Source organism: Dermacentor andersoni, chromosome 9 (genome assembly GCF_023375885.2).
Source record: "Dermacentor andersoni chromosome 9, qqDerAnde1_hic_scaffold, whole genome shotgun sequence".
Taxonomy (NCBI): Eukaryota; Metazoa; Arthropoda; class Arachnida; order Ixodida; family Ixodidae; genus Dermacentor; species Dermacentor andersoni.
Window position 1 is genome coordinate 61,874,963 of NC_092822.1, and position 23,145 is coordinate 61,898,107.

Genomic DNA, 23,145 nt, shown 5'->3' on the forward strand with positions numbered 1-23,145 from the left:
CATATCTCCAGAACCCCTATTGTAGTTCCACTATATGGAAGAAAAAATAAATAAATAAAATGCTTTGTCAGCTTGGAGCTGCACTTTTCCTTTAGTACAGCAAGCATTATTGTTGAACCATCCTCACAAACATGTTGCAACACACACGCACACAAAAAAGGGTAAATTTGACATCACCTGATTTCTATGCCCATGTAAAGATAAAGCGCATAGAAATGCACAAACAGAATGAGCTGCAAGCTGCGAATGTGGCTTTAAATTTTATTTCATTATAGCTGTTATTCTTGCATGGTCAACAACCTCTGCCAGCAATGCACACATTTTGCACTATACAACTAATTTCAATGATCTAAACACACATTCTAGCACATCAGTAAGGAAAACCACTGTGTGACAAAGATATCGCAAGCCAAAACAACAGCGTCACCATTTGTTATGCACTTATTTGCTACATTTGCCTTCTGCATGAGTGCTACAAAGAAAGTGTTCTCCATTCACGTCTCAACTATATGAACAGGTTGAGTGGCATTAGGCAGGGCTTTCTTAGTTTTATTATTTGGCTGTTTTCTCAAACTGCAAATAGAGTAAGTTTTGGTCTGCAAGCACGTGGAGTTATAGCACTGCATATACTAAACCACAGAAGATGTATGTAACATGCCAGCCTTGAAATAACAACATGTTTAGAAAAACTTAGGCCACAGCTGCTCAGTCGTCATCAGCCTATTTAAGTCCCTGCCAGTGCAAAGACTTCTCTATTATCTCCAATTTCCCCCAATTACTTACAAGGGACCTTGATCATGACAATTTACAGAAGAGTAAAATTGGGTTGGAGTACACACAGCAGGCATTACCAAATCATTGCTGGCAGCTTACCACTATTCTTGAAAAGATATGTGTGCAATCACTGGATTCTACAGGTACTAACATATGTGGTAGAGACTTGGAGGTTAACAAAAAGATTGAGAAGCAATTAAGGACTGTGCAGCAAGCGGTGGAAAGAAAAATCATAGTCGCAACCTTACAAGATAGGAACACAGTGGTGTGGATTATAGAGCAAACGAACGCGGCCGATATTCTAGTTGACATTAAGAGGAAGAAATGAAAGCATGACAGGACACATAATACCCCTGTCACACGGCACATGTAATGTCATTTGCAGCAAATGAGGTTATGTCTTGATGCCATTTTTGTTGCTTCTACATGGCCATAGTGAATGACATTCACAGCTAATGGCATTCACCCATTGAACTCAAGTTTCCTGAACTCATGCAAGTGGGACTCAAGTGTAATCTCAACAACAGTGGTTTGGCAAGAAATTATGAAATTAATAAGTTAAAATGAAATGTAATCAGAGTAAAGTTTGTCATAATTGCTGTTATGAACTTTTTAATAATTTTATAACTTTTTGCTGTAAGGCACGATAGCTGTAGTTTGTGCAGCTATATTATTGTTCCCAGTCTCCGACTGGTTGCTAGTACCTCTTGTTGGCCATGTTTACAAACGCTTGTCTGCTTATTTTCCATTTCTGCATACCATTTCCAACGTGGTGCAGCACTAAAGCCTATCTACCAACCACGAAAGCCAACTCTGCAGATTTTTCAGCGGAGAATTAGAACAAAAAGGTGCACTGGACCGAAGACAAGACGCATGCGCTGCTGAAAGTGTGGGAAGACCACCTCACCGATTTGCGCAGAGCGAAGCGCAACCTGAAATGATGCATGTTGATTGCCGACTGCCAGCATGCCGACAAACATCGCCATCAATTGCGACTGCCATTTTGTACACCCGTTTATACAGGGAATGCAAGGTTGCAATGAAATTCGGTATGAATGTTATTTACTATGAATGACATTACATGTGCCATGTGACAAGGCTATAATACAAAGGCCAGATAATTGGTCTATTACAGTTACAGGATGGGCACCAAGAGAAGCGGAGCATAGTCAGGGACAGCAGGGAACTAGGCAATGTGGTGAAATTAGAAAATTTTCAGGCATAATATGGGGCAAGATAGCATAAGACAGGAATAACTGGAGATTGATGGGGGAGGCCTTTGCCCTCAGACATAAGTATGCTGGTGATAATGACGAAATGTTTCAGCTGCTTTGTCAACAATTTCTGCCAGTAACGCATGTCATATACCATGCAGCCATCTTCCATTATCTCAACACACACTTTAGCACACAATTGATGAAAAGCACTGTGTGATAAATATATTGACAATTAAAAGAAGACACCAGCACTGGCTCCAGCACTGTCAACCACATGTTATGCACTGCTCTGTCACAACTGTCTTCTGCATGAGTGCGACAATAAAACTGGCATCAATGGGAAGCATCAAAGAAAGTCTCATGCTTCACATTCCTTACATGGTCAAATCCCATCAGGTGCGAAGTCACCAGAGAGTTTGTATGACAAAATGTTGACATTTCTGATGATCAAACAACATTGTGTCGCATTGTCATGTTATGCATGTGCTGCCATCACAAGTAAAAGATGACAACAGAGATGATGATGAAGACACACGTGATTGTGCAATGGCAGAGAAAAAAAAAAGTGAACAAAAAAGAACTGTCGGAGAGCACTGTGGCACATGCGAGGAATGGGGAAGTGATGTCATCACAGTTGTGACGACAAATAAGATGCAATGTGCTTTAGGTACCGTATGACGACTATGACGTCCCCCGGGGGTGTGAGGTTGAATTCACCCATAAGCCTGATGTATCGTAAACAACATGGTGCCGCCCAAAAAAGTACTGTCATCGCTCAGCAAAGTGGTGTCAACGTGCTGAAAAATGGCGTCATCAAGAAACTTGCGTCAAGCGGCGAATTGTACCGTCTCTCCTACTTTTATGCCGATATCAATTATATTGATGCTCGAGGCGCATTTTTGCCGTCGTCATTGCCGCGCGCCGCATGGTATAGGTGTGAGTGAAAGCTTGCAAGGGAAGCCAACGATCGTGGCTCACGTGTTTCGTAGAGTAAAAAGCTCCGGGGGAGGAAGGTGCGGCGGCGTTGTATTCTGGCAGTAATTTCGTATTGCACAACCACGCCCGAGGTGCGCCGATGATCGCAGCTTAATCTCCCTCGTATAATGGAGGAAAGCGGGAAGGAAGCACGCAGTCTTCCATCGCTCGCATGGTGCTGAGCTGGGGGGCAGCGTTTTACTTCGGCAGCAACTGCGTGTGCAGCTACAGCGTGCCTCAATTACCTTCAAAGCAATCTGCGTCTGGGGGCGAGTCGATGGCGGCTGATACCTTCGCGCGTGCTGCGTTCTCGCAACTCAGTTTGTGTTGAAGCGAATGTTTGAAAGTTTATACAGCCGATAAAACTATTATCCTTACTTCGTGTACCTGTCTAAGCATTTGCTATCGCAATCAATGGTTCACATTTCGAGCGAAACTGACTTTTATAGAAGTGGCTGTGAAAACAAATTCTCTCATAATTTTACCTCACATAATAAACGCACCCCCAATGTTGCGCATATCTTTGGGGAAGAAAAGTGCAATCATTAGGCGAGTAAATACGGTAATTCCAGCGAATCATGGCATTTGTAACAATATATTTTGTTGAAAAAGAATAATTTCCAAAGCCACAATGTTGTTTGAAGCCGTAAGGACGAACTTTAGGAGAATACATTCATTTCCACGTTGGCTGAACTGCCATACTTGCAGCTCCTGTGGACCACTAGCACCAGGCATCCCTCTAGTGACTCATGTAGTAAACTGCCTGCCTGCCCTCTTGACATCATCAATACTGACGAGTGGTCGAGACGAATCTGGCTGAATGTTTATTGAAAATGGACGATTACAATGCATTCCAAACGAGCCAGAGGCTCAACTTGGCCACATTTGAGAATTCTTTCTGCGCTAAAGCTGCCCGAATATGGGGAAATACGGCAGAATCCACGACAACACTCCAATGCAATGATGATGCAGCGAAGAGCAAAATTCATTAAATGGAAGCTTGTCAATACTTTACCATGTAGCACAGTCAAACCTCGTTGCAACTGATGCAGAGATAACAAATTATCAGATATAACGAAGCAATTAAGAATTTTTCTGCCTTACATCAGTGTGTAACGAGTAATATGCTTCTAACAAATATTGTATAAAACGATAGCATTTTCGGGTCAGATGCGACTTCATTATAACGAGGTTAAACTTTAATCAATGAAAAATTTTCCAGCCAAGAGAACGAAAAGAAAGTTTAGAAGGAATCATTACCAATTTGAATTGGTTTAGTGTTTCTAAGCATCCCTTCAAGACATGCTCATAGGATTCGTTCATTTACCGGAACATCAGCACTGTTTATGGCAAAATTGACTCTGCAGAAAACTGCAATGTGAAGAAAGTTTAAGGAAAGGAAAAAAAAAATTGTCCTCCACATAAGTTTATCAGAAAGCTTCACAAGTGAGGAACTCATCCCGGTCCAGAGATTCAACACAGGTCTAACACATCTGCGAGGTCATCGCTCTACTACCCAAGCTAAATGGAAGGCTAGAAAATCGTGTAAGGAGGCCAAATCAGTTGACAACTTAAAGTACAGGAACACTGCTTATGGATGATGAGATACTGAAGTGTCCATCAAAGCCTGTGTTCATAATTACTCAGCCTTACTTCTATTGCTCTATCAAAAGATTTTTCAGCTGCTACAGATCGCTTCCTTAGACCATACAGCAAAAAGTGCCCAAAGAGTCATACGCAATCAACAGCTGTCTTATTCCTCAATCTTGCATAATCTTGTGCCTTTATGTGGTCATGTGCAAAACCTTAAAGGCCAACTCCAACAAAATTTTGGACTGAGGAGAAATTCTAGTTTAAGGTAGTGTAGATATAGGGGCGCTTTTGTGCAAAATATTTTGATGACAATATGATTGGAAGCATGACAGAAAGCTCACAAAAACAGCTGTTTTTGATACCAAAACCGGGAAGAAAAAAAGATGCTGCCATTACTGCTCAACGAAAGTGATGCACGATTTAGAATGCGTAGCTTCTCAGCATGACGTACGAGATTAGACGTTGGTCAGAGCCGCCTGCGACACACTGGAAAATCTTGGAAGCGACAAGCTAGGCCTAACCTACCATTAACCACTAACCACCAGATGCAAGCATTGTGTCCTTGGTGCTGTTTATGGGCTGCTAATAAGATAGTTATGCAATTACCAGCCCATGGCTCTGCCAAGATTGCTTCAGTGGTGTATACTATTCATTCATCACCAACATATAGCCAAAGTGAAATTTCGGTGAAGTTGTCTTTCAAGACAGCTTGCTCCAATTACCAGATGAGCTTTTGACTAAACAGAAGTAAATGGTCAATGCAAACATAAGTAAGAATGTAGCTGAATCAATTAGATTTGTACTTAGTGGACGCACCTTGAGCCCTATTTCCACAACTGGAACATGTGTTCTAAGGTACACTCGAACCTTGTTATTTACTAGTATTTTAAATTTTTGCAACTAAAATACACATTTTAAGCTGCAAGCGAACAGTGAACACCTAATAACTTTGTTATAACCGATGTCCTAGATGTTTTATTTTTCGGTTCTGTTACAGCAGTAGAGTACTCATTATAATAAATGTCTTCATCATATCTGATAATCTATTACATCAATGTTCATTACACTAGGGTTCAGCTGCAATTATTTAGAGAAGTTAGGCAACCAAGGTAAAGACCCTATTGGAAATAAACACACAGATTCTAATGTCTGCCACTTTTACTGATCTGTTTTCATTTTAGAATTGAACACAAGGGCTGCTTGAATACTTCATATGCTGCAGACTTTCATTAATTCGACTCTAATTCAATCATTTAGTTACTTCCATGCCAGCCAAATGACCCGGCCAGTGCCCATATATTTCTATGGCCCAGAATTTTCTCTACATCCTCAAATTGGTCTTCACCAGAAAGTTCGAACTTTACTGGTCAGCTCAGACACACACGACCCAAATGGTGATCACAACGGACACTGCATCTGCCTTTGGTGTGCTAAAGGAACATGAATGTGTCAAAAACTTGTTACCTCCAATCGAATACACGTTTTCAGGCAAATCATTCTCAGGCAAAAACTGCAGCTTACACTGAACAATTACCATATTTACCCATTTCCAACACATTTTTCCCCCAAAAAAAAATCCATCAGAAATTCATCTTCACAGTGCAATAAAATAAGAAAATACACCAACAGCATATTTGCTGACATGGCAACAGCCTACTCCGAGAGCCAGGGTCATCGCTACTGTTATCAGATGTGAACAGAACCAGTTTTGCACATAATGGCAACGACAATGTGCTGCTAACAGTTTTTATTAACAAAATCTCATTCGAAAGATCACTTGTGCTAAGCTAGCGGTAACGAAGTCACAGCAGCTGTTTTCAGCATTCCTGAGAATTGCATGCATCACAGCATGAACTAGCAATGTGTTTAGTATGGGCGTACGTTAACATCCCATTTGCGATGATTGTGCTGTACAGTAGAAGCTCGTGGACACAATCACGTTTTATACCATCTCCTGGTGCCAACGATAGCGATCGAGAACAAAAAAAATGGCCCAATACAGTTACGCTTGTTTTTCATCGGTTGATATGTCCCAGGAAAACACAATATTTTGCACCAATGTTCAGTACCTTGCCAAATTGTGATCGTACGACTCGTTTTCTGGCTGCTAGATGTAAACCAGAACAGGCGCAAGGCAAATGCACTCAAAAGCTATAGGTACTTGCCAGAGCAGCTTCCCCGCACTACTCTATTGCCATTAACATATGAGAATGTTGGCACGCATGCATTCCACTTCTTGTACCAGCATATTTCATTGGTCGTGGCACGTCACCATTCATAGCTATCGCCATCAATCCTATTGCGATAAAGATGTTCACCTATCTGTTTCACTGTGCACGTGCATGCGATACAGTGTCATTGAAAGCATACTGCACGCTTTTCAAAGGCAATAACCCAAATGTGCCATCGTTCCCTGCAATAGGCAGCGTGAAGTGAGCACCATGTTTTGCTCTGGTGGCATCATATTCCGGCGTTGTCCACCAGCTCAATTCTTTTAACAGAGGAGTTGTTTAGGCTTTTAGTTCTGCTGTGGACCGTTACAAGAAAACTTAGCCCAGCTGTGTGCCGCCTCACGCTGCCTAGCAACCTTCTGCGAGAGCACCAAGCCATGTAACCTCCTCACACCCCACGTGCGTAAGGCGGAGTCGTGATGTCACAGGAGAGTAAAAGCTCGGAACAGCCGGTGCAGCGACACACCTCTCGCCTCCTCTACTCGGTGAGTATGTGCTGCTGCCATGGGAAGACCGAAGAAAGTCTGGACGCCCATAGAAGCGGCTTACCAGGAAGAGTGCCGTTCTGCCAAGCGAGAAGCTATGTGTCGCTATCGTGCTGATCCGAAACACCGTGCCGAAGCTGCAGCTGAGAAGAGGCGACGCCAAGTCAAGGATCCAGAGTTTCAGTCCAAGGAATGCGAGAGTTGGCACCTGAATGCTCGATGTTGCCAAGAAAGCAATCCCAGCCTGCCACTACTCGAAAACTTACCGATTCAAGCCCAGTGAGAAATGGGGGTGCGTCATTTCCAGTGCAAATTTCTAGGCATAGAGTTTGGGCACAGCTGCCGCATCTGCGACCAACAAGGAAGCTCAGCGCATGGCTCAGAGGGACTACAATCGATGAAGGAGAGCCAATCGTGCCCACAGGCCGAGGCCGCTGCCCATAAACGCCGTCACCAAGCCGAGTATCCCGAGATTTGGGCAGAGACAACGAACGCTGCCGATTGAATGCTCGGCACCTTTGGGAATCGGTTCCGGGCCTGTGCATCACTTCCAATGCTTCCAATGCCAAGCCCGCAAATCCATGGGAGGTGCGAACGGCCGCTTCCAGCGCGAATTCCTTGGCATAGAGTTTGGGCAGAGCTGCCACATCTGTGACCAGCTCTGGTTCGATGTGTATCTCTTCACAGTAAGCTCGGTGAAGAACTTTGAACAGAAGAGCTCTGCCTTGGAAGTGCTTCGCAAAGCCTTCCCTGACGCCAGTGACCACGATGATGGTCAGACGTAGAGGACAAGGACTGGATCGAAGATGATGACGACTGGTACTGAAGCACTGTAAATAATAAATTGTGTTGCTTGTACTGTCACTTCTATGCACGTGACTTGCTGGGGCTTGTGTGGCTTACCAGCCTGGCTGTGTAAGACCTCGCAAGAACTTGGCAAAACTTCGCAAATCTTGGGAACACTCAGTAAGGGCAGAGTTAATACATGTATGACCTCATAAGACAGCAAAACCTAGCAACACTTAGTGTGAGCCTAGCCATGCCATGCATAACATTGCAAAACTTAGCAAGACCTAGCAACACTTAGTGTGAGCCTAGCAAAGCCATGCACAACCTCGCAAGACTTAGCAAAACCTAGCAACACTAAGCAAAAGCCAGAACTAGCTCCACTAAGACCCAGGGTTGCACCACTAGTGTGAACTGCCGACGTTTTTCTTTTTTGGTTTTCAGTAGGCATCTCAAAACAATACACAATAGGAAAACGACAATGCTCATCTCAGGCCGCTTGGTCCCCACCGGCTCGATGCACGTCTATGTCTCATTCTGCAAGCATTGCGCAATACTTCGGCTTACGCAAATGTAAACTACAGTTGAGCCTGATATAAATTTTCAATAACCTTGAATCATATGTTTTCCCGGTAAATATGTTTTTCAGAATTTTTTTTTTTTTTATAAACACATTAACGACCTTCTACTGTAGTTCGATAAATGTGGAATATCAAGCATGTCATGGATCATACAAAGGACTAAATTCTGTGGCCCACAGATAGCAATAACGCGCTGTTCAAGAGTTATCACAGTGGGCACTAATTTGTACATAGTGTCTGTTATATGTCCAAAGTGCTTGTTTTACATTTGGGGCCGTGCTAGAATCGGGTAATAGTGCGAAATGAAGCAGCACTGTGTCTGGTAGTTTCTTCTGCCTCTTCTTTATTTCAACCCCCCGATATTTGATTGATATTGGGAGTCCCGTCAAGGTCAAATTAATTGAAATCACTGTACTAAATTCTCTATTGCTCACTGCATGAGTTGCGCCAAGAAGACCCCGCATTCAGTGACACATTGGGAGTGACCTGTCGTGTATGCGTTGCCTCGTGCGTCCTCAGATTGGACTCGGCAGCGCAAGCCTTCGGGCAAAAGCGACAATGATATGGCTTCTCGCCTGTGTGTGTTCGCATATGACGCGAAACACTCTGTTTCTGGGTGAATGTCATGGGGCAGAGATGGCAGCAGAACGGTTTCTCGCCGGTGTGTACACGCATGTGTTTTTCCAGATCAAACTTCCGCTTGAACGCCTTGCCGCAGTAGCTGCACTTGCACGGCCGTTTGCTGATGTGGGAAGTTGCGACGTCATCGTACACAATACGCTGCAGTAGATGCCTTCCCTCGTTCAAGCCTGGTTGAGTGAACAGCTCTAGCTGGACAGGTTTGGCGATGAGGTCTGCACAAAAAAGGGAGAGACATGTTCAGAGAATACATAGCACTTGTCGGCTTCCCATGCCAACAGGCACGGTGGCTCACCATCCTGAATCTGTCAATTGTCAATGAAGCACACTGCCGCATATTTCACACACCACATGTTATGCAATAGGTGTTGTACACATGTACACATGTAGGAAAGGTACTAATGTACACGGTGGCGCCATGTTAATGTAACAAGCTTGCATGCGGCTCAAGGCTTGCCGACACAAGCTTTCGAGGCGTAAATATGACTGCAAGAGCCATTTACAGTCATTGTGTTATCTTGCCATTGGTCCAAGGGATATTAAAAAATGGCACGGTACAAGAGGAACCCTAGTCGTTCGTGTTTTTTGTATGTGCTTCGTGACATTCTGTAAGAAATAAGTTGAGAATTGCAGCTGCTCTGTCAGTTAATAACCATCAAGAGCTTTTTGTGATGTGTGCATTCTGCAACCACTGATAAGACCTTACTACAATCTGCTGCCCCTTGTACAACTACTGTACCATTCTATTTATATGAAAACGAATCTCCACTGGAAGATAATAAAACTGTACTAACTGCATGACTTATAGCACAGAATACCAAGCGGCCAGTTCACTAGAACACACAGGTTGTGGTTTCATGTCATGTCTATCACATCATGTCTGTACTTTTCATCCCCGCCCTTTATGCCAAAAGTTCAGCATGTCAACAGAGACGTGCCAAAAGGAGATATTTACTACTTGTATGTCATATTGTACTTGTATTCTTTTTTTCTTTCTCAAGGTTGACGCCTGGCGTACAAATTTCTTGCTATACAAGCATAAAGCTATAGTGCCTTTCAAAAACCTGGCAAAATTGAGATGTAGAAGGCAATGAGTACAAAGATAACAAATAATAAAAAGTAAGACTGAAAGATGCCCATTATGGTGAATACCCTATAGAATCGTGTAACGGCTTTGCCTGTTTAAGGGCCACACCTCCAACTTGGCAGACCAAAATTTGGGAAAGAAAATTTCTAGTGGAGAAGCAATTGCGTTCACTGTCTGGATGCCACGCGCACACATCGGCAAATTTTCGTCTGCTGCGTACTTCCGCATGCCACTAGTAGTGGTATATAGTATCTGGAGCTATCCAGTAGCATCCATTAGAAGGGACCAAACCAAATGGTTTGGTCCCGTGTCAGGGCCACACCTTGTCAAAATTGTGAAAAAAATAGTGCGGCTTTTACACAAGTCTATACTGTAAACATGATAAATCAGAGAATGGGCTCACAAACACCTGGGCAAAATATCAATCCTGTACATGTGGCAAGGAGCCCACAATCTGGCTTAAAAGACCACCCGCCCTTCCATTCAACTTCTTGAAGTCACTGTCTCTTGTTTTTCAAGATTAACTTGCATCAGATGAACAGGTCTCCAGAACCCTTATTGTAGTTCCACTATCTGGAAGAAAAAATAAAAATGAAATGCTATGCCAGGTTGGAGCAGCACTTTTTCTTTAGTATAGCAAGCATTTTTGTTGAACCATCCTCACAAAAATGTTGCAACACACACAAAAAGAAGGGGTAAATTTGACATCACCTGATGTTCTATGCCCATCTAAATATAAAGCACACAGAAATGCAAAAATAGAATGAGCTGCAAAGTGCGAATGTGGCTTCAAAGTTTGATTCATTATAACTCTTCTTGTTGCGTGGTCAACCTCTGCCAGCAATGCACACATTTTGCACTATGCAACAGATTTCAATGATCTAAACACACATTCTAGCACATCAGTCAGGAAGAGCACTGCGTGACAAATATATTGCAAACCAAAAAAACAGCGTCGCCATTTGTTATGCACTTATTTGCTACATCTGCCTTCTGCACGAGTGCTACAAAGAAAGTGTTGTTCATTCATATACCAATTATACCAAGAGGTCGAGCGGCATTAAACAGAGCAGTTTTTCTTAGTTTTCTTATTTAGCTGACTTCTCAAATTGCAAATAGAATAAGTTTTCATCTGCAAGCATGCGGCATTATAGCATTGCGTATACTAAACCATGAAATATGTATGAAACATGCCAGCCTTGAGATAACAACATGTTTAAAAAAATTTAGGCTACAGCTGCTCTGTCGTCATCAGCCTATCTAAGTCCATGCAGTGCAAGAGCCTCTCAACAATCTCCAATTACCCCCAATTATTAACAATGGACCTTGATTATGACAATTTACAGAAGAGTCAAAATGGGTTGGAGCACACACAGCAGGCATTACCAAATCATTGCTGGCAGCTTACAACTATCCTTGAAAAGAAATGTGTACGATCACTGCTTTCTGCTCTTATTAACATATGTCGCAGGAACTTGGAGGGTAACAAAGAAGCTTGATAAGAAGCTGTGCAGCAAGCGGCAGGATGAGAAATTAAATTATAGGTGCAAAGTTACGAGACAGGAGGACAGCGATGTTGGTTAGAAAGCAAACGGGGCAGCCGGTACTCTAGCTCACATTAAGAGGAAGAAATGGGAGTGTGGCCGGACACATAATACGTAGGCCAGATAAATGGTCTATTACAGTTACAGGATTGTCACCAAGAAAAGCGGAGCATAGTCAGGGACAGCAGGGAACTAGGTGGGAAGATGAAATTAGGAAACTTGTGGGCATAACATGGGGTAAGACAGTGCAAGATAGGGGCAACTGGAGATCGATCGGAGAGGCCTTCATTATCGGACATAAATTGGCTGGTGATGACAAAACATTTCTGTTGCTTTGTCAACAATTTCGGCCAGCAATGGCTGTCGTATGCCATGCAGCCAACTTCCAGTATCTCAACACACACTTTAGCACACAACTGATGAAAAGCACTGTGTGACAACTATTGCCAACTAAAAGAAGACACCAGCACTACGTCCAGCACTGTCAGACATTTGTTACGCACTGCTATCACTACTGTCTTTTGCATGAGTGCGACAATAAAACTGGCACCCATGAGATACATCACAGGAAGCCTCCTGCTTCACATTTCTTTTGAGGTCAAATACCACGAGGCACGAACTCACCAGAGATATTGTATCGCAAAATGTTGACATTTCTGATGACCAAACAACATTGTTTTGCATTGTCATGAGGTGCACGTGCTGCCACCATAAACAAATGATGATGACGGTGACGAAAGCGAAGACATGTGCATGATCGTGCAATGGCGGAAAAATAAAAAATAAAAATTCCTCATTCACGCATCATGACGAGAGTAAGGAATGGAGAAGTGGTGCCATTGCAAAAAGGGAAGCAAAGAGGCAGCATCGACGGAAGAAGCAGCCTGTTTCAGGGCTGTCTAAAGGTATGTTGTAGTAAAATTAATGCTTCTGTAAAAGCAAGAAGGTCTAACTGTGACAAAAGGTGGCATAAGCCAGGAGGGACGCGAAGACAAAAGACGAATGGCAATGCCCCTGTGATGTTTCTGGAACCGTACAGTATCCCACAGAACTTAAAAGAGGAAATAGTGGCGCTGTTATCATTCACCTGACATGGTAATGATAGGTGGAACACAGACATTTTTGCATGATTTATTACAAATCATCTTTCTATATTTCTAAGCAATCGTGTTTTCTAAATGCGCAAGGGCAACATGCGTCAGCACATAATAACTACAGCGAATCATTGCATTTGTAATGTTATATTTTGGTGAAAAAGATTAATTTTTCAAAGCCACAATGTTGTTTGAAGCCGTAAGGACGAAGTTTAGGAGAATACATTCATTTTCACGTTGGCTGAACTGCCATACTTGCAGCTCCTGTGGACCACTAGCACCAGGCATCCCTCTAGTGACTCGTGCAGTAAACTGCCTGCCTGCCAACAGGCCCCCTCTTGACATCATCAATACTGACGAGTGGTCGAGACCAATCTGGCTGAATGTTTATTGAAAATGGACGATTACAATGCATTCCAAACGAGTCATAGGCTCAACTTGGCAATGTTTGGGAATTCTTTCTGTGCTAAAGCCACGCAAATACAGAGAAATACGGCAGAATCCACTACAACACTCCAATGCAATGATGATGCAGCGAAGAGCAAAATTCATTAAATGGAAGCTTGTCAATACTTTACCATGTAGCACAGTCAAATCTCGTTGCAACTGATGCAGAGATAAGAAAAAAATTTTCAAAAATAACGAAGCAACTAAGAAATTTTCTGCCTTACATCAGTGCGTAATGAATAATATGCTTCTAGCAAATATTGGATAAAGCGATAGTATTTCCGGGTCAGATGTGACTTCAATATAACGAGGTTAAACTTTAATCAATTAAACATTTTTCAGCCAAGAGAATAAAAAGAAAGTTTAGAAGAAAACATTACCAATTTGAACTGGTTTACTGTTTCTTTCTAAGCATCCCTTCAAGATGTGCTCATAGTATCCGTTCATTTACAGGAACACGAGCACTGTTTATGGAAAAATTGACCCTGTAGAAAACTGCAATGTACAGAAAGTTTAACACGCTGCCCTTGTCTCAGCCATGCCGTATGCCACATAGTCTTCATAATCGCAGTAACTGTCGGCGCATTTTTGGTCATACTTTATTAAAGCACTTAACATGTCTGCTGTTTCGTATGCCATAAGCCATTGAAATGGCTTTCCTGATTACGTTACAAACACCAGAGATATAAAGGCAGGATATATAGGCAGGATAGAGACGCATATAGAGGCAGGATAACCGCCATACTCACCTAATATCTTTGTTTTTATGTGCTGTTACCAAAACAATATGTTTTTTAATACTGTATTACATGTACGAAACTGTGCTCTTGTTTAAATCTGAGCTAAGTTGTGTTCGGCTTTTATGTAGCCACATTTCTAAAACCTAAAATTTGTACAACTGCTTTCCTTGATTTTAAGGGTGTAATCTTTAATCTTTTAAGTATAATCTGTAATAACGTTTTTGCTCTTACGCTTTTGCAATTTCCATATATTGTCCCACTCACTCAATGATCCCATATAAAGGAGCCTGTGAGTTCTTTGAAAAATAAATAAATATATAAAAGAAAAAAATTGTCATCCACATAAGTTACTCGTCCTGGTCCAGAGATTCAACATGGGCCTAACACATCTGTGAGGTCATCCCTCTACTAGTGGTAGGCTAGAAAATTGCAGGGTGAGGCTGAGTCAGTCAACAACTCGAAGTACATGAACACTGCTTACAGATGGCAAGACTTTGAAGCATCCATCGAAGCCTGTGTTTATAATTACTGGGCCTTATTTCTATCGTTCTATCGGAAGATTTTTCAGCTACTACAAATCACTTCATTAGACCACACAGCAAAACAAGTGCCCAAAGAGTCATACACGATCAACAGCGTATTCCTCAATTTTGCGTAATCTTGTGCCTTTATGTGGTCACATGCAAAACCTTAAGGTCAACTCCAACCAAATTTGGGCTGAGGGGAAGTTCTAGTTTAAGGTAATGGAGGTATAAAGGAGTCCTTATCCAAGATATTTTGATTGAAATAGGATTGGAAGCATGATAAAATGCTTGCAAAAATTGCTGTTTTTGATGCCAAAGCCGGGAAGGAAACAGGGTTCATGCTCGTGTATATGACAAAAATTCAAGGGTTTTCAAGAACTTTCCAGGCCCTGTGTGTGGATTTTCAAGGACCACATTCTCTGTTAGAAATCTAAATAGACAGATGTTCAGGGGTAGACAGAGGCTCGAAATGATGAGAATTCGCTGAAAAGGGCAACGTTACTAGACTAGCTTCAGTTTTAAAACTCGTGCTGTTGCGCGGAACCGCCACCCCGCTCGCGCCTTCGCGGTGCTGCAGTCTCACCCAGCTTCACTACCTCACTTGCCGGCTATGCGGGCGGGCCGGACAAAGCGCGGTGCAGCGTTGGTGTATTGTGTGGTTCGTTGTTGAAGGCGAATTTCAGCAAGCATGTAATCCGCGAAACTGTAGCTTTTGCCAAGTTTGTTGAGAATATCAGCAGACGATGCCGACGTGCTGCGCACCTGGCTGCATAGGCGGCTATCGGAACGATGTCGACAGTTCGGTGCGCCACTTTTTCTGTGCTCCCAGCAATGCGACGCTTCGCTCGGCGTGGAACAGAGCGATTCCTTGTGCCAACCGGCACACGCGCTCGTGCCACTGCTCCCACATTCGTCGTCGTCTTCCACAGCTGGCTGCGTTGTCGTTCATCATTCCAGCGTAGAATTTCACTTCTGTCATCGTAATGGGGAGGCCGCGTTTATGGGGGGAGAGGCCATTGCTTAAGGCAGTACGAGCCACTCATTGTCTTACGTAACGGACAGATTTAATTTTTGAAGAAATTTAATTTCGAATAATCGCAAATAGCGGGTGAAGGCAGCTAACCACGCCGCTGAGCAATGGCGAACTGCGACAACGGCGAACTGCGGGCATACCGTCAGTGACGTCGTTCTCTCCGTCGCAGCCGATTGTGTGTGTTACCTCATAATTGAGAAATACTTTAATGAACCCTCGAGATTAACCCAGTGATAAACACAGGCCGCACGTTTCAGCTTCGCAGGTTAACCATCTTCACGAAGTGGAAGACCCTATGATATTTTTTTTTTTTTTTTGTGGCTTGTGTGTTCAAAGACTGACCTCATCTTTCTTTTTGTAGCGCTTCTTTGGCGTGGTGAGAAGCTTCGGTGGGGATGAAGATCATCCTAGAATCAAACACTTTGGCCAGATCTTCCGGCTTCTGAGCATAAACTGCGCGAAACGTTACGACGACAGGAAGAAACGCAGCTTCTGCGCTTCGCTGTACGCGTTTCTTCCTTTCATGCAGTTTACCTTTGTTTCAGCATGAACCAACTGGCCCGATAAATCTTAGTGCTGTAGGTGGATACCGCTTTCTCATGGTATCATTAATTCGGACAAGGGAGAACGCCAGTGAGCGTGAAACACGCGCAAACTGCCTGTCCGCACGAGCTCAAGGCTGCGACGAGGCGTCTGCAGTAGAGCTCGATGGAACGGCGCTGCCATCTGGCGGCCGCCACAGAAGTGGCAACACTGGCTGTAAGCGCTGGGCGGAGAGTTTTACAATTGAAGCTAGTCTGGTAACGTTGGAAAAAGGGGATTGTCGCTGCAGCCAATGTTTTAACAAAGAAACTTGTCTTCAGACAAAACTATGGCTCCAGCGATACTTTCATTTTTTTTACCATGATTCATCAATGCTTGTCAGAGTTACATGCATGGCCACTTTCAGTGTGTTAGAAGATGCAAACATTTATTTGCTAAAGCAGATCAACCAAGCAACAAACACTCCCTCAGTCCTTAGGTGGCCTCATTTTGCTTCTGAATTTTTACGTCAATGTCCAAGATCTCCTGCTGCTTGCTCTTGGTAGTCTTCCTTAGGCTGTTTAACTTCATTATGTAAGTTGAGTCACTGGTTGCCTCCGCTTTTTCTGCATATGAGTCTGCTGAAGCTGTCAATTCTGCAACAGCAGCTTCTAGTTTCTTTGTCTTTCTTCTGAGAGTTTCAACCTCTTCATCAATGCAGCATTTCTTTCTCTGTTTCACACCTTCACGCTCTTGCTTGTTCTGTGTTTCCAAAAAGGCACGGTATTGGTTCCTCGCAGAAGCCACAGATGCCCTCAATTCCTCGGCGATGGGCACATTGAAAATGCCACCTGCTACGCGTACAGCATCACAGATAATGTGCTGTGAAATGTGAGACACTTCTTTCATGTTCTCTACTGAAACCTGGCGATTCACGCTGAATCCTCTCTCTACACTTGCTTGGCCATGACTAAGTGTAAGCAGCAGTTTTCCAACCCTCCAAAGTTTGGCATATGCTGAGCCAACCTTTAAAAGTTCATAGAAAAATTTGTCAAGTGTATGCAAGCTCCTTTCAAATAGCTGCAACTCATGTTTGCACTCCTGTAGCAGCTCAATTTCCTGTGCAAGCACTGCTCATGGATTTTCTCTGCTGAAATGAGTGCTTCCAGAACTTTCTTTAAGCCTTCCAGACACTCATCCGGCTTCGATGACATCTGCCTGCGGTCTAGTAAAGAGAGGCCTCTCACAATGGGATATCGCAGGGGGCTCTTCTCCAGGATCTTTATTGTGACGCTTAGAAGAAACTCCTTGCACTACATGCGAAGTGCAAATGCGGCTTTCACACTTACTGTGTGGCTTTTAAGAAGCTGCTTGGCTGTGTGACCAACATCTATCTTCTCAAGTGGCACATGGTTGTTTAAATCTTCAAAGTCAATCTTCAGGAGGCCAGTGATTTCCACTGATGAACAGAGAACAGAAGACTCAAGAAACTTTGTTAGCAGTTTTCTGACAATATTCTCAAGGTCCTTTGCCAAAAAGAACATAACTGGCTTATCTGTATGAAAGTGTGTCAAAAATGGCTGGAAGGTCATCGCAATAGGAAGTGCAACTTGAGGTTTGCTACCACTAGTGGGTCACAGTGAAAGTCACAAACATTCTGAAAAGAAGTACACTTGGGAAGGTTCACTTCCTTGCTTCTTGCCACTTCTACATACTCTTTGACGTCAGGCCAGAGAAGCAGAACCCGCTCTATCACTGGGGCATTCTCAATCCCCCGATGTGCACAGAACTTGAGAGGAAACAGAGTTGGTGCAGTGACAGCTACAAAGTCTTCTCTCCGGGCAGGTGCATGAAAAAACAGCCTGCTCATACTTGACAGCAAAATGTCCAAGCTCCATTTGCTTGCTGCAAGACCTGCCTTGTAGGCATTATGCACAGTGTGCAAGCTACAGCTGCCCAAGTCTAAGCACCTCACCTGATTGTTCTTCTGTAGGTGCTCCTGCAGGCGTTTGGATGCCTTGGGATTCACATTGGGTCAGTCCATTGACACTTGCACTATTTTATGTAACGGAAGTTGTTCTAAGGCACGAAGTAGTTTTTCTTGCAGATCTTCAGCCCTGGCATGGCCCATAAACACAGATGTGAAGTGCGTATGGTGACCGATTGTGATGCATCCCAGTACCTTAGATGAACATCCATTTGCTTTTTCTGGCAATTCTCATTCAGAGATACACCGAACAAGACAACATAGTAGTCGCTTTTCTCTATCTCCCGCCACAGAGAGGAAAGAAAGAATGGCCTCAAACCATGGCAGGCGATATACGAGCACTTCTGCTCTCCGTATGTGAAAGATTGTGCCACCTCACTGTCTGGAAACATCTTCTGAAACAATTCATTCACCTGTGACAACGAGTGATATGAATAGTGCGACGTTATAACCTTCAATATCCACAAAAATTTCTGCGTCAATCACAAGTTCATGCTTCTTGCATGGATCCATAAAGTTTAATGACTGCGATGGCCCTCGGTGTGGTTCATTCACTTGACATTCAGAGATCGTCAGGAAGCTCCTTATCATGCAGCTACTCCCGGTGGCTTGCATGTGCTCTCTATGCTTTGCACTTCTTAGGTGGCTTTTTAGTGCCGACTCCCACCCATGGCAGTGATGTCAAAACATTCACAGCAAACTTCGCATTTTACCTTGTGCGAATTTGACATGTACGATGCAAGCCACTCTCGGTAGTTGTCGTTCAGCCACGACCGCTGAAATTTGCATTTTCCGGGCATTGTTGGCACGCATGTTTACTGGTGCACACTACGCTGCAGGTGCGCAAAATTTCATGATACCGCTGTACACACACACCCAAGCGCTACATGTGCACTAAATCTCGCGATCTCGCACATACACAGATGAGTGCTACACGCACACAAAATGGCACGATGGAACCGCACACGCATGCATAAGTGTTACACAATCACAAAACGTGACGATACAACTACACACACAAGCGCTAAACACGCATAAAATGTCCCCATTTGACCACGCCAAAGGAGGCACTGACCGCGCAAACTGCACACACAGCGGCCGCTATTTCTCTACTCAACTTTAAAGTAGCACAGGAAATGGGTGAGAGGAAATGGTGGACAAACCAGTGTCATTGTGGCCAGACGTTCACAAGCGTCCGCTAGGCACGTGTTTACTTGACTTTGTACGTAACTTGCACCATATTTTTAACAAAATTGCAGTGGAAATTCAGGAGGGTTGAAATTTTCTCAAATACAATCACTGGAAGTTTATTAAAAATAAAAATTTGAGAAATTCAAGGATCTGCAAAAATTCCAGGACTTTCAAGGCCTTGAAAACGATCTTTTCAAATTCAAGGGTTTTCAAGGGTTTCAAGGACCCGCATGAACCCTGGGAAAAGAATGCTGCCATTATTGCTTAATGAAAGTGATGCACAATCTAGAATGCATAGCTACTCCCTGTGACGTCCAAGATAAGGTGGTGCTCACGATTTTGGTGTTGTTACAGGAGTGGAATAATCTATCACAGCCATGTTTGTTACACCAGGGTTCAAATGCAATTATTCAAAAAGCTAGGTAACCAAGGTAATAACCCTGCTGTAAAATTGACAAATTTTGATGTCTTCCACTTTTATTGATTTGTCCCAATTCTTTACAGTTGAACACAAGTGCTGTTTGAATACTCCATCAGCCGTAGAGCTTTATTAATACGACTCTGGCTAATTCAACTTTTTGATTACTTCTATTCCAGCCTAATGCCCCACCAGTGCCCATATATTTCTATGGCCAAGAATTTTCTCTACATGTTTAAATGGGCCCTGACCAGAAAGTTCGAACTTTACTGGTCATTATGGGCACACAAGACCCAAATGATGACCACAACCGCTGCTGCATCTGCCTTTGCAGTGCTCGAGAAACATGAATGCGCAGGAAACATGTTTCCTCCCACGGAAAACATGTCTTTGGCTTGCCTGAGGAACACTCTCAGGCAAAAACTGAAGCTTACACTGAACAATTACCATATTTGCCCATTCACAACACACTCTCTTTCCCCAAGAATATATGTAAAAAAATCACCTTAACAGTGCAAACACATATGAAAATACACCAACAGCATGTCTTCAGATGTGACTATAGCCTACTGTGAGAACCAACATCATCACTACTGTTATTATCAGATGTCGAGAGAACCAGTTCTTGCATATGATGGCAACAACAATGCACTGGTAATGGTGTTTAAATACAAAATCTCATTCAAGAGATAAAGTTATTTTATGCTAGGCTAGCGGTGACGAAGTCATGGCAGCTGTTTTCAGCATTCCTGAGAACTGCACGCACCACAGGATAAACTAGGTTGGGACTTAGTCTGAGTGTACGCAAACATCCCATTTGTGATGATTGCGGAGTACAGTAGAAGCTCATTGATACGATCACATTGTGTACGATCTCCCAGTACCAACGTTAGCGATCGAGAACATCAGAAATGGCCCAATAAAGTTACGCTCATTTTTTATCGGTTGTTACGTCCCAGGAAAACACAATATTTTTGCACCAATGTTCAGTACATTGTCAAATTGCAATTGTAAGATACGTTTTCTGGCTGCTAGATGTAAACAAGGAAAAGCACGAGGCAAATGCAATCAAAAGCTGTAAGTACCTGCCACAGCAGCTTCCCCACACTACTCTCTTGCCATTGCCACATGAGAATGTTGGCACGCATGCTTTCTTCTTCCAGTACCAGCATATTTCATGGGTCGTGGCACGTCACCATTTACAGCTATCGCTGCCAACCCTATTGTGATAAGCATGTTCACTGTACATGTGCGTGTGATACGACGCCATCGAAATAATACTGCACGCTTTTCAAAGGCGAGAGCCCAAACACACCACCATTCCCTGCTGTAGGCAGTGCGAAGTTAGCACCATGTTTTCCTCTGATGGCATCGTTTTCCGGCGCTGCCCACCAGTTTGACTGTTTTTGGTTTTCAGACGCTGTTCCAAAACATTGCACAATAGGAAAACAACAATGCTCATATCGGGCCGCTTGGTCCCCAACAGACTGACGCAAGTCAATGTCTCATTCTGCAATGATTTGCGCAATGCTGCACTTTACATAACTGTAAACTACAGTTGAGCCTGATAAATTTTTCAGTGACTTTGGATCGTACACTTTCCCGGTAAGTATGTTTTTCTCAGTTTCTTTTTCTTCAAGAACATATTAACGAGGTTGTACTGTAGTTGGATAAGGTGGAATATCAAACATGTGATGGATCATACAAGGGACTAAATGCTGTGGCCCATGGATAGCGATAAGGCGCTATCTGAGAGCTATGGCGGTGGACACTAATTTGCACATACTATGTATCTGTTATATGCCCAAAGTGCATGTTATATTCGAGGGCATGCTAGAATCGGGTAATACTGCCGAGTGAAGCAGCACTGTGTCTGGTAGTTTTTTACTGCCTCTTCTTTATTTCAATCCTCCAGATAATTGCTTGGTTTCGTCAGTCCCACGAAGGTCAAATTAATGAAAGACACTGCACGAACTTCTCTATTGCTCACTGCACGAGCTGTGTTAAGAAGACCCCGCGCTGAATGAAACATTAGAAGTGAACTGCCATGCATGTGTTGCCTTGTGCCTTCTCAGATTCGTAGAGTCTCTGTATGACTTTAGGCAGAAGGGACAGTGAAATGGCCTCTCGCCTGTGTGTGTTCGCACATGGCGCACAACGGCCTCTCTCTGTGTGAAAGTCATGGGACAGAGGTGGCAGCAGAATGGTCTCTCGCCAGTATGGACACGCAGGTGCTTGTGCAGGCCAGACTTCTGCTTGAATGCCTTGCCACAGTAGCTGCACTTGTGTGGATGCTTGTTTCTTCTTTCAGTCGTGTGGGAAGCTGGAGTGTCACTGTTCATGGGATGCTGCAGCAGATGCCTTCCCTCACTCAAACCTTGTTGAGGGCATGGCTCCAGCTGGAGTGGTAAGGCAATGAAGTCTGCATCAAACAAAAGATCACTAGTTCTTAGAAACACGGGGCACCTGTCGGTTTCCCATGGAAACAAGCACTGTAGTCCGCTGTCGTAAAGCGGTCAACTGTCGAGGCATATTGCCACATATTACGCTTGCCACATGTTAATGCAAAAGGTGCTGTTGTACACATTTATACATGCACACGCATGGCAAAGGTACGGTTGTATACGTTTGCGACATTTTATTGTAAAAGGTACTCTTTCTATGTGTCTCAAGGCTACCTGACAAGCATTTAAATTGTAAGCAGGACTGCAGCAGCCATTTACAGTTACATATTTTTCTTGCCATTGGCCCCGGAAATTAAAAAATGGCATGGTGCATTACGAACCCTCATCATTTCTTACATGTCTTTTGTTAGGTTCGGTGAATAACAAATAGCTTGGAGAGTTCAGCGAGTTTAAAGCTGCAGGTACTCTATCAGTTGACAACAATCGAGAGTGATGTGTGCATTCTGTGACCAATGACAAGAAACTACTACAACCTGCTGCTCTTTGAGGACATACTATTCAATTTTTCCGAGAACTAATCTACTATAAAATAATGGAGCAACACTAGCTGCATGACTCATGGCATGCCATACCAAGCAACCAGTCCTGTTTACTATGCTGTCTGTGGTGGCACGTCATGCGTGTGGCTTCACGTCTGATCTTTTCGTCCCCGTCCTCTACACTGTAGGTCTACCCTGTCAACGTGCCAAAAGCAGAAATTTAGTGCATGCATATTATATTGCCCTCATATTCCTCCTTTTAAGGTAGCTGCCTACTGTACCAACTCCTTGTTATTCACAAGTGCAAAGCAAACCTTCCTTAAAGAATCTTGT

At 43.4% G+C, this 23,145-nt stretch overlaps 1 protein-coding gene and 1 pseudogene across 1 annotated transcript in view; both read right to left on the minus strand.

Annotated features, from left to right (window-relative positions):
* Positions 1–247: 247 nt before the first annotated feature.
* LOC129384176 (uncharacterized) overlaps positions 248–23,145 on the minus strand; it is a 35,207-nt gene continuing 12,309 nt past the window's right edge. Inside the window, exons 2-5 of the mRNA XM_072284541.1 lie at positions 21,882–22,290; positions 13,262–13,385; positions 9,577–9,586; positions 248–9,496 (exon numbers count right to left, since the gene is read on the minus strand). Of these exons, the coding sequence (XP_072140642.1) occupies positions 9,066–9,496; positions 9,577–9,586; positions 13,262–13,385; positions 21,882–22,290 (974 nt within the window). The 3' untranslated portion in view covers positions 248–9,065. The remainder of the gene's footprint in view (positions 9,497–9,576; positions 9,587–13,261; positions 13,386–21,881; positions 22,291–23,145) is intronic.
* Positions 9,503–19,377, minus strand: LOC140213091 (uncharacterized; annotated as a pseudogene).